The sequence below is a fragment of the Cryptomeria japonica genome, chromosome 1, assembly GCF_030272615.1.
Source record: "Cryptomeria japonica chromosome 1, Sugi_1.0, whole genome shotgun sequence".
Lineage (NCBI taxonomy): Eukaryota > Viridiplantae > Streptophyta > Pinopsida > Cupressales > Cupressaceae > Cryptomeria > Cryptomeria japonica.
The window spans coordinates 675,468,433-675,487,012 of NC_081405.1; the positions used below are offsets into that span (position 1 = coordinate 675,468,433).

At 34.2% G+C, this 18,580-nt stretch overlaps 1 protein-coding gene across 10 annotated transcripts; it reads left to right on the top strand.

Moving 5' to 3' along the window:
* The first annotated feature begins 8,679 nt into the window (after window positions 1-8,679).
* LOC131026748 (pentatricopeptide repeat-containing protein At4g02750) lies at window positions 8,680-13,839 on the top strand. Of its 10 annotated transcripts, none has more exons than XM_059221335.1 (4): window positions 8,680-11,546; window positions 11,705-11,796; window positions 12,713-12,874; window positions 12,966-13,839. In XM_059221335.1, the coding sequence occupies exon 1, from the start codon at window positions 9,044-9,046 to the stop codon at window positions 11,312-11,314; it is 2,271 nt and encodes a 756-aa protein (XP_059077318.1). In that variant the 5' UTR covers window positions 8,680-9,043; the 3' UTR covers window positions 11,315-11,546; window positions 11,705-11,796; window positions 12,713-12,874; window positions 12,966-13,839. The 10 variants fall into 10 exon arrangements, 9 of the variants coding, with proteins under 9 accessions (XP_059077318.1, XP_057812667.2, XP_057812668.2 ...); XM_057956684.2 differs by having other exon boundaries at window positions 8,680-11,484; window positions 11,705-12,526; XM_057956685.2 differs by having other exon boundaries at window positions 8,680-11,484; window positions 11,705-12,526; window positions 12,719-12,874.
* The last annotated feature ends 4,741 nt before the right edge of the window (window positions 13,840-18,580 follow it).

The window sequence follows — 18,580 nt, forward strand, 5'->3', positions numbered from 1 at the left end:
TAAACCTACAAGAGACAAATTCCATGTGTGATTTTTATATATTGTATTTTATTGTGTCACTTGACACATGTGCTGATTAGTGTCATTGATTTTGACTTGTCTCTTGGAGGGAGTTTTGTTTCTACCAAAGCCATTCAAACAAAAGAGTGTGGTCTCAAATTTGTCTTGGGTAGGGAGTCTTGGGAGTGGTCAACTTAGGTTTGACCCGTAGGTTAACTTCAGTTGGGTTTCTAAGGGGTCAAATGGACTCCTAGGGTCAGTTTTAGGGCTTTTCCAAAGGTCCAAAGGGTATACCTATGGGTTAGGGGTATTTTGAAACATGTGACTACTCCCATGTGACTGTTTAGTCACCTCAAAAAGTGGTTTTCCCAAGGTGAGCGAAAATTCAACTTAGAAGGTTCCTCCTAGGATAGACAACCTTCCCTTTTGATGTCAAACTCTCTTCCCCATCCTCTCTCCCCTTTTCCCTTTCCAGTTTTAGTAATATGTAAGAGGTTGGGAAGAGCAACCAATGGGAACTCTCACCTTACCCAAGGGGTTGAGAAGTGTGTGAGAGGCCTTCTTAGGCAAGGATTAGGGACATAGTGAGTAATCACCCACTCTCCATTGTTGGAGATTATGCAATTTTTGAAATTTAGTTGTAGGATAGAATTTTGGTGAAGTGTTGGTGGAAAGTTTGTGTGGATTTGGGCAGCTCATCCCCAACTAAGGCTAACATACCTATTGGCAGATTCAGGTTGGTTTTATTTCCTTTTGTTTATGTTGTTTATGATTGTTTTTGAAAGAAAGAAATGCTTGTTGAAAGACATGTGTATATGTAATTTGTTGTAGGAGAAAAATGTAAGTTTTCATTTCTATGTTCTTGTTTTATGTGTTCTTGTTTTGGGAGTGTCCAAGGCCTCCTACTCTTGGGAGAGTAGGATGGTCTTGGGGTGGAAGAAGTATGACAGCCTTGGGTGAGAGGCTCTCCTTATGGAGAGAGATCTCAAGGGTGTCCTTTGTGACCCTTGCTGCATAGCCTTGTGTATGCATTTGGGGGTCATAAGGGGAGGAAATATGGCTTTTATGCCTTTGGGGGGCATAAGGTGAGGAGGTGAAATTTGTTGTATTTTGTTTTGCCATGAGGTGGCTTGATTTTTATTATGCTTGAAATCTCCCCAATGGTACTTGGTCCACTTCCTCCCATGGAAAGATCATCACAAGTTGTGGTGAGAGTGTAGCTTGGGATGGGAAAATGCATGTTGAGTGTTTGCTTTTGTTGTTGTGTTGTTTGTTTGTTTGTGACCCGTCTAGTACTTGGTTCTCCAAGCTCGGGGGTGGCTTCTAGTAAACCTAGGCTGGGAGGTGAGCTCTCCATGGTCAAGTTGTATTTTCATTGCAGGTTGCTTGGGATGGAAAAGAAAGGATAAAGGGATTAGTTGCTGTTCTAAGTTGTAGAAATAGTTCAAAAAAATTGTATTTAATTTGTAGCACAAAGAAAAGAGGAGTCTATGTTGTATTTACCTTTCCAAAAGCAAAGTAAAATATGTATTTATTTAAAGTCCCCTCTCATTGAAATGAAGAAACTAGTAGGGTTTTAAACCCATTTGTATTTTTATCTACATTGTACTATAAATATGTTATAAGGAAATCCTTTGTTCTATTGATTTGCCTTTGCAAAATGAAATGTGTACTACTTTTATCAAGTTCCTTCTAGTTACCAAAATAACATTTGTAGTGACCTTGTCATATAGAAAAATATAAGTTCATTTATTTCCTCATGTAGGTAATCTTATGGAAAATGAGAAAAGCAAGCATATAGGCCCTTTGAATTAAATGCAAATACAAAATTATGTTGAATAGGTTAAATATATCTATCCCTAAATTTGTTTTAATGCTTCCTAGGTTAATATAGTTGCTGTTAAATTTACCACAATCCGTCATCTTAATTACTGCAGAAAATAAATCTAATTATTTACATTTTGTTGTTTTATTCATGCAAAAAAAGAAGAAGAGAGAACAGAATATAAAACTCCTAGTTTTAGCCTTATAGAAAGTAATATATTTCACCCATTATCTTGCTGTAATTATTAGTAATAATTTTTGCATATGTTTTAAGACTTATTTAGAAAGGCAAAAAAAAAATCATAAGTTGTTTTAAGTGAGTTATAAAAGAAATATATATATATATATATATATATATACATTAAAATAAGTTATTTTTGAAAATGCTTATATTTTTTTTAAACCCCCCCAAAAATAGATATATATATCAACATAAATATATATATATATAACGAAATAAAAAAAAATATACAAAAAAAAAGAAATAAAAAAAAGGATATCACCATGTGTTTCGGCAAAGGCCGAACCCCTGTGAACACAGGGGACGGTGCGGCCGTGCCTCCACTGTGGCTGCTCACAGTGGACGGCTCGGCGCCGCCACTGTGGGAAATCACAGTGGACGGCACCGGGTCCCCCACTATGGGCAACCACAATGGTGGTGGCTCTCGGCCGCCACTGTGTTTACCCACAGTGGATGGCGCTCGGCCGCACTGTGGAATAACACAGTGGCACCCGGGGGAAACCCCCACCGCTGCTGATCAGCACTCCACCGCCATTCTTCAATCCTGCCGCTCCCTTCCATGGTTGCTGCCACTCTCTCTTCGGCTCTGCCAAGGGTTAGAGCTCGGGCCACCACGTCCGCACTTGCACACACACACTCACAAAAAAAAAGAGACATACACACACACAACACACACACACTCACAAAAAAAAAGAGACATACACACACACAACACACACACACAAAAAGAAAAGTATGAATGTTTTTTAACACACATGCCCTAACCCTAATTTCGGGTTAGGGAAAACACATTTAGATTTTAAAATAAGATGTGTGTGTGTGGGAGTGATAAAGAAGAGGTTAGGGTTAACATGTGACTTTGTAGGATTTTTAAAAAAAGGGGTAAATTAATAAAATAAAATAAACCCCCCCCACCCCCCATCTAAGCATATATATATATATATATAAAAGTAATTTAACTTCTATATTTATTTGAAATCAAATTAGTTAGTTGTAAAACTAAGTAATGCTCTTTTAATTATTTAATGAATGTTGAAGCATTCAAAAAAGAAGATTTTAAAATTCTTGGGTAGAATAGACCCTTGGGAAAAATTTATTGATATATGTAGGGTCAAGATGGCCCATTTAAATTTTAAATTATAAGGTATTTTAATTTATGGAGATTTTATTTAATAGGGTTGTTAAATTTAATAACTAGGACAATTTATTTAGACCCTAGGTAATTGAAATAACTATAAGAGATTATTGGACAATTAATTTTAGAGATTATATATTAAGTTTGAGATTATTGGCTAAGAGAGTTTAATAATTTATTAGTGGAAGATAGTAATAACTCTTTTGGAGAAATATTAGCTCGCTTATAACTTAGATTATTTATCGCCTAATTAATTTAATTGTTTGATTCACTCAAAACATAGTTAAGACCAAACTAGTTTGCATTATTTTAATTAAGTTAGTCGTTCTAAGTTAAGTATTTAATTTTATTTTTTTTATTCCATTTGTGCCCAAAAGTTTGGGCATGACATATGGGCACCATTTCAGTCTTTGGATCATGTGCAAAACTTAGATACATTCATAGTACTTTTTGCATTTTCCTTTCATGAATGAGATCTTTCACACATTTGTGGTGTGTTTCTTTTCAAAAGGAGAAATGTTGTTCAATGTTTCTAAATCATCTTCAACATCTAGTGTTGAGCATCCACCAACTCTACATGCATCATCTTGAGGGGAGGTTGTATGATTTCTCCTCTTATACAAATTTCAGGAGGAAGCATTTCCTCACATGGAGTTCGTTATTCACATTTTTTTTTTTGGGGGCGGGGGGGGTCACATGACCTTCTCTTCTTTCTTTTATGGTGGGAACATTCATGTACATTGTTTTAGAAGTAGCCCTTGAGGGGTCATCATGAGTGCTCCTTCTATCCCTTATCCTCTTTCACACTTGTACATTTCATTTTATGCATCATTTCTTTTTTGGAGAAGAGTTTTGTTCGCATTGTATTTTCTTCCATATCTCTACTTCATAAGAAATTTTTACATGAGTATCTAACATGGCCTATTAGCCGAGACTCATCATATTGCATACATTACTTCCTAAGTTGCATGCATATCTGACACTTAGCTCATGTTAGTGTAAATAGTGTCATTGTCAAATTAGTTAGATAATCACCTTTCTAGTGAGTAACCTATTCACACTTACCTTAAATTTACTCAAGCTATTTTATGCCTTTTCCTCACTTCATATGATCAAGACATGTTTCCTCATCACTTTCAACTCCTCTTGCATGCATATTTGACACTTGCTCACACATTTGACAAGTGAGCTCAAAAGTGTTTCATCTTTGGAGGGTTAGTCAGAGTTTGACTCTACTTTCTTACCTCCTCTCCCTTGGCTATATATGTAAGGATTCTATGTACATTTCACACTCTCCATATTATATGATAGATTATCCTATTGTATTTATCATTTCACTAGTGGAAGATTGTTTTCGTGTTTTTAAATTCTTGGATTGCTCCAACAAAGATTATTGAAATTAATTTAGATAGAATCTAAATATTGGGGAAGTGGATTTGAAGATGCTTGGAATTGATTCCCCATAATGCTTGAATTTAGGATTGGTAAAACAAGTGTCTTAGAATTTTTACACTAACTACATGTCACTCTAATTTAGATTTGTACTTGTGGAATTGGTTTTGTGAGTGAAAATGATTACACATGGACTTGAATTACAACTTGAGAAAAGAACAACTAACATATAAGGAACTCTTGAAATTCATTGACCTTAATTTTTATATGTTTGATTGTTAGTAACTTGACTAGTAGTTGTATCAACTTAAGTTTTCACCTCAAAAGTTAACCTATAACTTGTTAGTCCATCATGAAAATATAAAACTACAGGAACTCAAGCTTCAACCAATGAAACAACATGAAATAAAGCAAATAAAATGATTATACCTTCATGGATTATGTCTCATTGTGTCATAACCCCATTGTTCTTGGTTGTAGATTGATTTGCTCTCAGACAAGCACTGGTAGCTTCCAAGATGGCAAGTGTGGAATGGACTAATAGATGATATGATATGCAAAAAGCTATGCTATGAAAATGATTTATGCTAACTTGCTCAAAAACTCTAAAATGCTTAAACAAATGAACTCACAGATACAAAGGTTAAGACTCCTAGTTAACTATGAGATTAGCTGTTAGTTTTAAAAATGGCTTAGGAGACTTCTATTTATAGATTTTTGAGTGCATAAGCTTAGGTGGCAGAGATCAATGATCATGATTAAATCTTGCTTTTTGGATGGCTATGAGCAAGAGGTTGAAGGTTAAGAGAAAGGGGTGAGGAGAAGATAAATGTCACTCATCTCACCTTGACTGAGGGGAAGATTGAGAGAATATAGGATTGGTTGGAGAATATTTAGGAACGGAGGGACAAGTGGAGATGGACTAGGGTTAGGTGGACAAAACCTCCTCCAAGAATATAGAAATGTTGGAGCAAAAATAGTTTCCAAGATTATGTGCACGTACACATTTTATTCATGAATATGAAAGTTGGAGATAAGTGGCTCATAAATGATTTTTTTTTTTTGATTTTATATATTTAAATTAGCCACATGATGGATGAGCTAGCAAAGGTGGAGATGAAGGATGAGTTGGAAAGTGGTAATTAAATAATTATAAAATTATTCAATAATGGAACTATTGGACAGTGAATAGTGCACAAATATGACAAGGGATAATAATTAAATATTAAATATTAATTTATTGTCTTAGAAGAAAGAGGGATTATGAATTAATTAATTAAATGTTTCAACTCAATTAATTAATAGAAGAATATTAAATACTAATGAATTAAATAAATTAATCTTTTCAAATTAATTATTTAATAGAAGAATAATCATTAAATAAATATAAAATATTTATTTAATTACTCATAGCCTATTTAATTACTCATAGCCAATTTTATGTATATAGTAGTATTTAAGAGGAACTTTAGGGAATCTATTAAATTTTGATGAATCATCTCTCCTTAAACCCTTAAACCAATTAATTTAATAACTTTGGAATAATGAACGAGGACAACAGGCAATCATGCTTGATGGATCTAGGATGTTGTGACTTTGATATAATGCTACTATGCTATTATGTTAAATGCCTTACAAAAGTTCTCTTTAATAATCCTTGCATGATCCTAAATGGTATATTTTTGAAACGATGACATTTGTTTAAATTTACAATAATATGTACCTTTAAAATTTACACAAACATGTGCTAAGTTGGTTCACATGAACTTGTGAAAATGTTGATGAGGTGTAAATTAAAAATATGAAAGTCGAGGCTTTTTACCATGATTACAAAATTGACCTAGTTCAAGTCAATGCCAATAGATTTGATCTAGGGTGATCGAGTAGACATCAAAGGATCAAGACCAATCTTTAAGGATTAGTGATAATGGGATCAATAATATGCCATTGGTAAAGTAGTAATTATATTTAAGATATTCTAAGCAAGACAAGCCCAAAACTTAATGGAAATGAGCATGGATATGCAATTTTCGCCATTACACAAAGCTCGAGATAGATAGATGAATATATTTATTAATAACATCCATGAGAGTAACACAAGTTATGAAACTTCTAGAGAAAAAAATTGAAGAAATGTGGTGTTTCTAAAAAATAACAAGGCCCTAGCTTGAATCTCTATTCTTTTTCTACTTTTGAAGTTTCATTTTCTTACTATGATTTTTGATAAAAATTTCCCTTTCAATAAGGTAAGCATCAACTTACCTTGCAAGTTGCCCTAGTACTTATCTTACTATCTTCATATGTAGAATTTCATGGTATGATACCATTCTATTTCAAGAGCACATGAGGTGTAGAAAATAAATATTCTCTCTTTCCAACTTTCTTTTAGAACCTTGCATCTACCCATCTAATGTATAAGCTAGTACAAACATATCCTTTATTGGGCTCTAATCATCTTCATTTTCCATTTGATTTTTGCCTCTATGTATGTTTTTGGTCATGTTCTTAGGTGTGATTGTATTGTTTCATGTATAGTATTAGTTTTACCTCTTTAATTATTTTGTCCACATGTCTATTTCTTTTTTCCCTTAATAGTTTTAATCTCTTGATTGGTAATTGAGTAGTTTTATAAGTTGATATTGTAGTTGCTGATCTATAAATTATTTTGTCTCATTGATGTCCTCTTTTATATATTTATCTCTTCTCTTATTAAAACTTTTTGCCACATGTTCTGCTTTTTGTTTACTATTTTATTTATATAACATAAGAGACAACAAATAACTATTCCTTCTATAGCAAAGTACTAATTTTTGCTAGAATTATTTTGTAGGTGATTGGCATTTTAATCTTGAAGTTGTTTATGATTAAGAGAATCCTAATTTTCTCTTTTTGCCTCCACTTTAGACTTAGTATACTACTGACTTTGATTTCACATCCATAGAACACTATTGGCACTACAAATAACCCAAACAATATCTTCCTACCTTTCTAGTCCCACAAATCAAAAGGTTGATGAAGACTTGATCAATGATAAATTTGCTAATTCATATAAATCTATACTTTCACTTCACAAAAGGATCTCCTTCAATTGTTAGAGAATTGATCCTCAAATGAGAGAAAGAAAAGGTTATACATATGAAACCCTAACTTTAATTTTGATCATAGGGCGACTTACAATTGATGAAAAATGACACAAAGTGGGAATTAGACATTATAATACAAACAAATTAAGCTCCCAAAATTCGAGGAGAAAAAGTTGGGACCAGGATGGTATCATTTCGGTTCGGCGGACTTTTTTCCAAATTTCTAGGGACGCAAGATATGGTGATTATAAAGTCAAATCCAATGCGGTAGGTCAATACAAGGTGTTTAGATATGTGAAAATGTGCCTTGAAAATGAGAAATAATACTTTATTAGGATTAATTAAAATAGAACAAAAAGGGGCATGCTTAGGGTTACGGGCCCAATTTTATAATATGTGAATTGATGAGAGAGAGAACCTTAGATTTAATTAAATGCTTTAAATAATCTTGAAAAATGCAAAATGCAATGGGACATGCTAAGGCAGGTGCTAACCTAAGCGTGGAATTGGACAACCCTAATTAGGGGTGTACAATTTACGATGCTACAGTTACAACTAAATTTTTCTGATAACAATTATAGTGTTAGAAATCACCCTTGTAATTTCACCTACACTTTTGTATCTATTTTAGTGTCCATTTTCTTAGCATTTTTGTAGGCTCATTTCAACCCTTGCATCAACCTTTCCCCTCTCAAGATGCTTAGGGTCCTTTTTAGTAACTACCTTCTTGTGTTAGTTTTGTGTCAATCATGTATTTTTCTCATATCTTGTCATTTTTAGTATGATTTGGTTAGACACTAGCACCTAGCATGGATTTCCATGTGTCATGCTAATGTCATGATATTTTATCATTCAAAGGTCCATTTTGCCACCTATCACTAGCCCAAGTAAGTGGAATCCGCTTAAAATGACTTGTAACATCTCATCTGCCCTTTCTTTCCCTCCTTTTCTCACTATTAAATCTATAAATTTATTCCAATCTCTCTCTCTTGGGTTCTCTTACTCTCTCAAGCTTAGACAATTCCCTACAACTTGCTACAACATTTTTATATTAACAATCTCCTTTTTTCTTAAGGCAGTTATCATAAACAATTGTTCAAGGTTTTGCAATAGCAATATCCTATCGGAGGCATACCTAAACTGAGGGACTTCACAAATCTAAAACCAGTTTAGATATGCTGGGATTTAGATTCCGAAAGGTGGGAAAACGCACAGCCGGGCTAGATATGTATCAGCATGCATAACATAAAGATACATTCAATGGTGAATGTGGGAAACAGAAATTTGTTTAAGTATTCTGTAGACAATGAATCATATTGTATTTATGAAAAGATCAAACTACTAAAATGTCTGTTGATTTAATAAACTATGATGAAAAAAAGGACACTTTTCAACCACCACAAATTCTCTCCTATATGCCACAGGCAGGCAGGGAAAATTCACTCAAATGCAGATTCTTCTGTTGCTGGCCAAAATGTGATTTTGCCATGTAAAAATGGTGAGCTAAAGATGGCTGTGGACAGTTTATATCTCACACACCAGGTTAGTGCCATCCATATGTATAAAACTCTTCTGCAAGCATGCATAATCATGAAATCTCTTGCAGAGGGAAGAAGGGTACATGCACACATGATAAAAACTGGATTCGATCCTGGCAATTTTCTGCAAACGAAACTCGTTATAATGTATGCAAAATGTGGTAGTTTGAAGTCTGCACGCAAGTTGTTTGACAAAATGCGCGATCGAACTATTGCGTCATTTAATGTTTTGATCACAGGATATGCACGAGTTGGAAGAATTGAGGATGCACGAAGACTATTCGACAAAATGACTCAACGAGATGTGGTATCGTGGAGCGCCATGGTTGCGGGGTATGCTCAGAATGGGAAGGTAGAAGAAGCGCGCAATTTTTTTGACGAAATGCCTGAACGAGATGTGGTGTCGTGGAACGCAATGATTGCTGGCTATGCACAGAAGAAGAGTGTTGAAGAGGTTTTTAAGTTATTTTGTGGGATGAAGCAGGCTGGGGTGGAACCTGATGTGTTCACAGTCACGAGCTTGGTCAGTGCGTGTTGTGGTGTTGAAGGATTGCAGGTTCAGGGCTACGTCATCAAGTCAGGATTTGATTCTGATGTCGTTGTGGGCAATACAATTGTCAGCATGTATGTGAGTTTTGGAAATATGGAGGATGCATGCCTCATATTTGATAAATTCTCCAACAGAAATGTGGTATCCTGGAATGCCATGATATCTGGATACGTGCAAAACAATAAGATGGTTAATGCACAGGAAATGTTTGACAAAATGCCTGAAAGAAATGTGTTTACTTGGACTATAATGGTTGCAGGATATGCTCAGAATGGAAGTATAGAGAAAGCTCGTCAGTTGTTTAACAAAATGCCGGAGAGAAATATTGTCTCATGGACTGCAATGATTACAGGATATACTCAATCTGGGCGTGGGGATGAAGCCCTGGAACTTTTCTTTGAGATGCAGAGGATGGGCACAAGGCCGAACGAAGCCACTTTTTCCAGTGTTCTCAGTGCATGTTCTAGTTGCGCTTCCCTGAAGCAGGGTAAGCTTGTCCATCTTGGCATTGTTAAGTCAGATTTACAATTTGATGTCATCACATGGAGTTCTCTTGTTGATATGTATGCAAAATGTGGCAGCATATATGATGCATTGCATGTGTTTCGTAAGATGCCACAGAGAAATATAGTTTCATGGAATGCAATGATTACAGGGTATGCTCAACATGGGTTTGGGAAGGATGCTGTCCGATTGTTTGAAGAAATGTTACTAATAGGAATGAAGCCAAACAGAGTTACTTTTCTTGGTGTACTCTGTGCATGCAGGCATGCTGGCCATGTTGACGAAGGATGGCTATATTTTGAATCCATGGGCCGAGATTATTGCATTGTACCAGGACCTGAACACTATGCGTGTATGGTTGATCTTTTTGGTAGGGCAGGGCGTCTAGATGAGGCACAGGACTTCATTAATAAAATGCCATTTGAGCCCGATGTGGTAGTCTGGGGTGCATTACTTGGTGCTTGCAGAATGCATGGAAATATGAAGCTTGGGGAACGAGCAGCCAATAAGATGTTGGAATTAGAACCGCATCACACTGGGGCTTTTGTTCTTCTTTCAAACATTTATGCTGCAACAGGCCGGTGGGCTGATGTTGAAAGGGTGAGAACAATTATGAATGATAACGGGATAAAAAAGAAACCAGGATGTAGTTGGATTGAGGTCAAGAACATGAAACATGGTTTTCTTGTGGGGGACAAATCACATCCTCAAACCGAAGAGATCTATAAGGCTTTGGACAGGTTAGAAGTCCAGATGAAGTCTGCAGGGTATGCGCCAGATACAGATGTTGTGCTCCATGATGTGGAAGATGAGCAGAAGGAACAGTTACTTGGCCATCACAGTGAGAAGCTAGCCATTGCCTTTGGACTTATCAACACACCTCCTGGGACACCGCTGCAGATAATCAAGAACCTTCGTGTTTGTGGTGACTGTCATTCTGTTATCAAGCTTATTTCAAAAATTGTGGCACGGGAAATTGTTGTCAGAGATACCAATCGCTTTCACCATTTCAAGGACGGACTTTGTTCCTGCTCTGATTATTGGTAAGATTCATGCCGGATTTCTTCAGCAGCCAACCCTCAGTGTGATTGGGCAATGCTATTACGAAGTTTAGCCAGGTTTCTGATTGGGCACTGCTATTACAAAGATTGCAAAAAGGAGATTATTTTTGGAGTTACTAAGATAGTTTGGCAAGCTTGTCTTCAAAGAAAATTTGGGTGAGAAACCACTGTGAGCGTTCAATTGCTCTTTTTTTGAATGGTGATGCAACAATTCAAAGGTTAAGATCATCAAAATTCTTGGTCTCCTGGGGATGCCCTGAAAACTTAAGCGTCTGGCATAAGCTCTTTGGTGGTAGCATTCTTAGTTTTTTGATATAATTTTGTGGTTTGACAGTTTGGATAAAACAAAAATTAACCATATGTTTTGTATTCACAGGCTTAAAGGAGGGAATTCGCTGTTTGACGCTGTATTATAAACCTACCGAATGAAGTACGTGTTGCTACAGGTTGGATGTGGATGAATACAAGGTAAATTTTAAAGCATTTTGTGACATTCTTGGATGCCACAGTTATGTGTTTATCGAGAGGTACATCAATTACATTTACCATTTGAGATTTTTTTATAAAACTGAAGTATCGGAGCCAAAATATCTGAAAGTGCCGGCCGTAAGGGTCTCTTCATTGTATTCTGACCTGGCAACATTTCCTCCATGTAAAACTAACTTTTGATTTCGACCTTATCTAACATGACCTTGGCACAGATGGATGCCAAAATATCTGAACGTGCTTTCTGTTTTGTTGAAATCGACTCTCTTATCAGTTCCTAACTCTAGTGTTATTATTCAGTCCCCAGAAGGCAAAAGGTAAGGGCATTGAAGTTCAATCCAATTCTTGTTGTCATGATAACCTCTCGAAAAGATCATATACAATAAAGTGGGTAAATTATATATGGTAATAAACTTTTTTTAATTGGAGGTAACTAGTGGTATCTGTTTCATTTAACCTTCCAAAGTGTAAAACTTTCCTCTTTTGGATTACCTACTCACATTTTTATTCTTTATTTCCCCTTGAACTCTATTCTGTAGGAAAATCAGCTATATTTAGGATACAAAATGTTCCTTGATTTATAAATGCAATCGAGTGACTCGCAAGGCCTCATATTTATTTAATTATTCTTATGCCAGGAGAACTGGATACACATGTTTCTTTGAGAGAGAAATTGAGAATGTCTAGTATTTTGCTCTTTTTAGAATGAAGGGTATGTCAAAACCTTAATCTTTATTCAGTCCAGCCTTGGCCAAAAGTTATTGGGCCTGCCTAAAAATATTTTTAATTCTTTTGTTTCTGAAAAGGGGACATGACAGAAAGTTCTGTGGCCTGGTTAAGGACAAAACAATTGCCTTTAAAGATCTTACAGCTCTGATTTCTAAAAATTCAATCTCAGTTGCAGGATTTGGGGATGGAGATCTGAACGCTGTTTCAGCTTGACTTTGTTTCACCAATCAAGGAAGTAAATCAGAGCCCTTTTTGCAGTGCTGCAGTTAGATCTTGATTTTCAAAAATGGGTTTTGGTGAAAAATTTATTGTTGGGCAGACCCGTTTTCAAGTCAGTTCAACTCTCCCTGCAACTCTCTGTATTTTAAAACACAACAGTTTATTTAGTTATTAAGGAAATGGAGCTTTTGGAACAATTGCAGGTGAATTTTCCCCTGAAGATGATTCACTTACGACTTTCCACAGCAAAGAAGGTAGGTCTGGTGTTATGGAGCATTATCAATGGCTTTTGCATAGTTGGCTGTGGCAATCTGTTTTGCAACACCCATTGTTAATTTTCGCCCAAAGAATTACACAGAGGGTACAATCTTCACAAATTCCTCAACTACTTTTGAGGTATAGGATATAGAGTTTTAGATTGCATAGGTTTATGCGCATACAAAAGAATAGCTCAAATACTACATTGATAGATATTATTGCAAGATTGTTATTTCATTTCGGAATGTCTGGTTTTTGAGCTCTTTAGTTTTCATTGTTCATCCTGGTAGTTTTCATGTATGATATATGGTATTTTGGGAGTCCTGTTAGCTCCAGTTTTCAGGAAGTTTGTTTCATCCATGAGTAGTGTGGGGAAATGTTTTTGAGACTATCCAGGTGTTTCACAAATAATGACTTATCATGGCACACTGTAGCTGAGTAGTGGAGGGTTTATGAGATTGCGTAGCTCTCTTGGTCAAATTTGAGGAATTTGAAGTCGTCTTTGCTTTGGTAAAGGATGTGGAGAACAATGAACAGTCTCAGATATAAATGTTTATGGTGACTGCAATTGATCTCTGATGAGCATGTATATGTTTACAGCGGCTGGTTTATGCAGCAGTCGTACTGAGTTTTTCCTCTACGCTCTGCTTTCACAGCTCATATATTGCTGGCTCTCTTTTCTTGTATGCTAAGGCATCCTTAATTTTGTAGTTCTTGTTAAATTATACTGATAAGTGTTTCTTTAGTGAGAAGCACTAGATGAAATACAGACATCGATAGTAGAAATTAAAATGACTACTATCAAACAAACTTAAACCATTACAGACATCGATAGTAGAAAATGACTACTATCAAACAAACTTAAACCATCCAATTTGCAATAATTACATAATTAATACATGAAGCCTTGTCATGTTGCAATAAATCCATATTGAAATATATGGAAACGATTTTTACCTTATTTTTAATTACATTTTTAAAAATAATTTTATTTAAATAGTCATAAATGATGGGGAACCATTATGATTTTGAGTTAATTCTCTATTCAAGTTAAATTTCTTTAGAAGGAGATAATAACTCTTTTAATGTTCACATAAATAAACACGTTTTAATTAGCTAATTTGTTGTTTTCCTAATTGTTATAGAAGTATATAAGAACTCTATTTAGTCTTCACATAAAGAAACACTTAATTCACATATTTGCTCAATAAAGAGAAAGTATAACAAATTAGCTAAAGATGATATTAAAATATATTAGTGTTTGTATTCTACGAAATGGCATGTGAATTTCTAAACTTACTCATTATTACTTGTTTAGGAAAAAATGTATAATAAATGATTCAAAACCATTTGAATGAATGTGTTTTTTTCACATAATCTTCATAATTCGTGTATTTAAGATTTATTTCATATAGATGTTGGGTGAATTCATGGTCATTTGATCTCACTTTATTTAAGTATCATCTAGTTTGAAGTCAAACAACCAATAGCAATGTTACATCACATCCACACGAAAAGTGATAAATATTTGTTTTATTTTTATTGGTCAAGTTGACCTTTGATTGTTGAACAGATGTTGTTTAAGAATAGGTGCTGATCTTGTGTGCATGTCTTAAATGTGTTTGGATCAAATATATTAAATAAACAATGTTTTAGGTTTATATGGTCTTAAAAATATATTAAAAGTTATAAACATGTAATATGACATTTCCTTATATTTTATCATATTAGACATGTAGGATTATATAATATAAACACCTTGCAACTATCAATATTTTTGTAAGTGACTAAATTCTCTTAATGATATACCCTCTTCATTTAATCATTATATGATGATAAACTTACAATTAGATAACGTGTTTTTATTTTTTTGAGACTCTTTTTTCTAAATAAAAAAAATGTGGGAGTAAGAGAGAGATCATATAACCATATGGTATATTCATTCAATCATTATACAATAAAGAAATTACAAGGAATTAACATGATTTTTCTTGTGCTAATTATTTCATTTTCTAGGGTTTGTGTGTTTGCTCAAATTGGTTATTAAATATGTTTTCATTTTCTTGAAAAAGGCTTGGTAGAAGCTATTAATGGAGTCTTATGGTTTTTTGAGGAAACCTTGTATGATTTGATTTTTTAAGAAAATAAATTACATGATTTTATGTTCAATATTAAAGCAATTGACATTTTCATTTGATTTAGTTATGAACATCTTTATTTCTTTATCAAATAAAATAAATTATAGTGAGGGCTCTACCATTTTTTATTCCAATAAGATCTCTTCAAAGTGGAGTCACATCCTCATTTCCAATTAATCATACATCATTTCTACAATTTGTTTTGCATATTACTTAATTAATCATATGGTTTTATGCCTTCCTTTGCAACTTCCTAGTCTACAACAAAGATGGGGAAGGCTATGTTGGAGATAAGTTGGATGGCTCAAAACCCTTCTTCAATGTGATGAAGTCTTTATTTTTACTAATGAAAGAATGCCCTCTTGATATCTTCTTTCTTTATTGTCTTTGTAAGAATGGACATTTTTACTCTTTTAGCAAAAAGATTGTGTAGGCAAAATGCACATATGGTAGGATAGGGATGATGCTCAACGAAGATGTTTATAATTTGTGTATTGAGTTGACTTTGATTAAAACTTTCATGATTGATTTGATTATCTCACTCAAATAAATCTCCCTAGTGATACTAGACTTCCTAATGCAAGATGATCACACAAAAGATAACTAAACTACCCTCCTTTGTTGCTCAATGCTGAAATGGTGAGACTTTTTTTTTTTTTTTTTTTGTATTTGTGCTCAACCTAATAATTGCTTGGTTGTTGGGGATAACTTGTGGATTCAGACACTTAACTATGAGGGTCTCCTCTTCTAGTGTGGGAGTTGCTTTGCTATTGGATACTTGGCTTCATATTGCCTTAGCTCCCAATTCAAGAAAGACGAGGGGATGATGGAAAAATGCACACTGTGAGCATTTAATTGTTAATGATTTTACTAATTTAAAGGATGTGATGTTGGACATGGACTTGGCCTTGGGGGATGTTGCAACTTCAGATCTCTTGCTAGGTTGTACTCTCTGGGATTTGTTTCAACCAATCCACTTGTGGACCCATCGATGTCAAGCGTGGAAATTCTATAGAGCAGACTTTAGTGGATGCTTCTGGTAAAACATATAGTTCCTTTTTCTTCACCTTTGGCGATAGTGGAGTCTAGCCCTGCCCCATCCCCTTGTTTTGAGCCTTTGGAGGATGATATTTTGTGGAAGATTGTTTAAAGGAAGATAGATATTTATAAGCATGCTTGTCACTCCCACACCTAGGTCAAGGTACTCAGAGCATTATGAGGGGTCTAGGGTTGGTGTAGTTGGCTATCCTTGTTTTTTGTGCTGGTAGCTTGGTTCATTTGTTGTTGGTTTGTGCTAACTTGGTTGTTTTGTGATACCTTGTCTTTTTGGCTACATTTTTGCTATTTTTTTTGGTTGAATGTTCGTGTTAAAAAGGGTTTTATGTCTCCTTCAAGTTTTGTTTTACTCATATAATAGAAAACAATTGGTTGTGGAAATATTTTATAATACTTTGATTGATTTTATATTAATTTTATTCTCAGCTTTAATATTAGTTGATGTTGATAATTTTATTCTTGATTGTAGTATTCTTTAAAAATATTGAATGAGACTTTTTTAGTAATGCTAAGAGATTTCCACGATCCATAATATAGAGAGTGCAATTTGTGGATTCAACCATGTTTAAGATTTTGTTCAATTGTTTCTCGATGTAAAAATCTTGAACACAATTGAATCCATAAACTTCACTTGCTCTATTATCTTAGCTTATGCTACCAATTTATGACTTCAAGATTAAAATACCTACTTTTGGCGATACTTTCTAATTTAGCCATTTCATGTTATTATGTCAATCATGATACAAACAAAATAGACTATGTAGTGAGGTATTGTGCACAAAGTGTTCCATCTCTATACACTCACTTCATCGTCACATCCCACATCAGTCACACCCATGTTGAAAAGTTAAGATAAAATAAACATAAAAGAAAAGAAAAAAGAGTCCACAAATTAATGGCAAAGGTATGGACATTCATAATTTATCACCATTAAATAGAGGATTGGTGACAAGAGGACGATATGGGTATGCATAACTCATTAAAAGGCTTCAAAAAAATTCAAGAGAGGGCAATTGGTAAGGGAAAATCTACGTTCCATGATTGTTCCAACATCCTCTCTACCTTCATTGAAAGGGGAGTTTTGAATAAAGTATATATGCCCATCTAAGCATAGGAATAAAGGAATTTTGGAAAACGAATAAAAGAAGACGGTATTGAATCACATGGGATAATAGGATGGTATTTGAGAGTTTGTGGGCTATTGTGATATTGGTGTAAATCAAAATCCCCCAATCGTTGCCAACAAACTCTTCCTATCTGTAATAAAATGGAAAGCCCATGCTAGGGTAAGGACATTCATCACATATGAGGAAATCCACCAAATGGAAAAGAATGCAAAGGAAGACCTTCAAAACATGAGTAATAATAATAAGGACAAGAAAAAGGGAGGGATGATCAAATTGTGGAAGAATATGAGGAGGATTTGGTAGTGTATGGTATAAGAGTGAAGAGATAACAAGTAGCAATAAAATCTTGGAGTAGAGATTTATTAAGTGCAATAAAAAAAAGAAAGAAAGTATTTGGGCAGTTTAAGACATCAAAATGAACATAAAATGTAAGTAAAAGAAAAGTGGGAGGAGGATGACTCAAAGTTTGGTATAGCTATTGGAAGATGTTAGAATGTGGTCTTATGGAATGCAAAAGATTGTAGGTAATGACAACTTATTCCAAGAAACTTTAGAAAAAAAAAGATTAATAATAACAACACTATTATGATTACAAACTATCTCAAAGAAAGATATACAATAGAAACAATCCATGTAATTAAAGAGATCTTACTCTTTTTAAAGTATTATTTTGAAGAAATTATCTTTCATTTGATTCTATAGATTGCTTTTATTTGTTCAAATTAGATAGGTCCAAATTTTGCAAGATTTTGCAAACAATCATTTTTTAGTATTTTATACTTATCATCTAAAAACTATACCTAGCAATTCACAACTTTTTTCCGAAATACATTGGCTCAAACCATGATCTAAGTCATATTTAAATTGGTCCAACTTGGAGCCCCCTCTCCATTAATGTATATTTGAAATATAATGTAACTCTCAATGAAAAATCTTGAACCTAACAACAAAGGAAGTGAAATGAACAATCCAAGTGCTTTACATTGAAGCATTAATTACTCTTACAACACTCTTACACATGATTATACTTAATTCATAAAAAATGCTCCTTGTAAATTACTTGTAATTGCACAACCACTATAATAGATATTCACCATGACAAGATTTATTATAAAAAAATCTTGAGATTCCTCAAGGTGACACCTAGTTTCATAAGGTTTCTAGTATAATACATTACAAATATTAAATATTTCAAAATTTGCAACATATATATAATCTTAACAATATCTTAAATGTCTT

Excerpts from the sequence above, each read along its gene's own strand:
- LOC131026748 (XM_059221330.1), top strand. The coding sequence starts at position 9,044 with ATGATGAAAAAAAGGACACTTTTCAACCACCACAAATTCTCTCCTATA.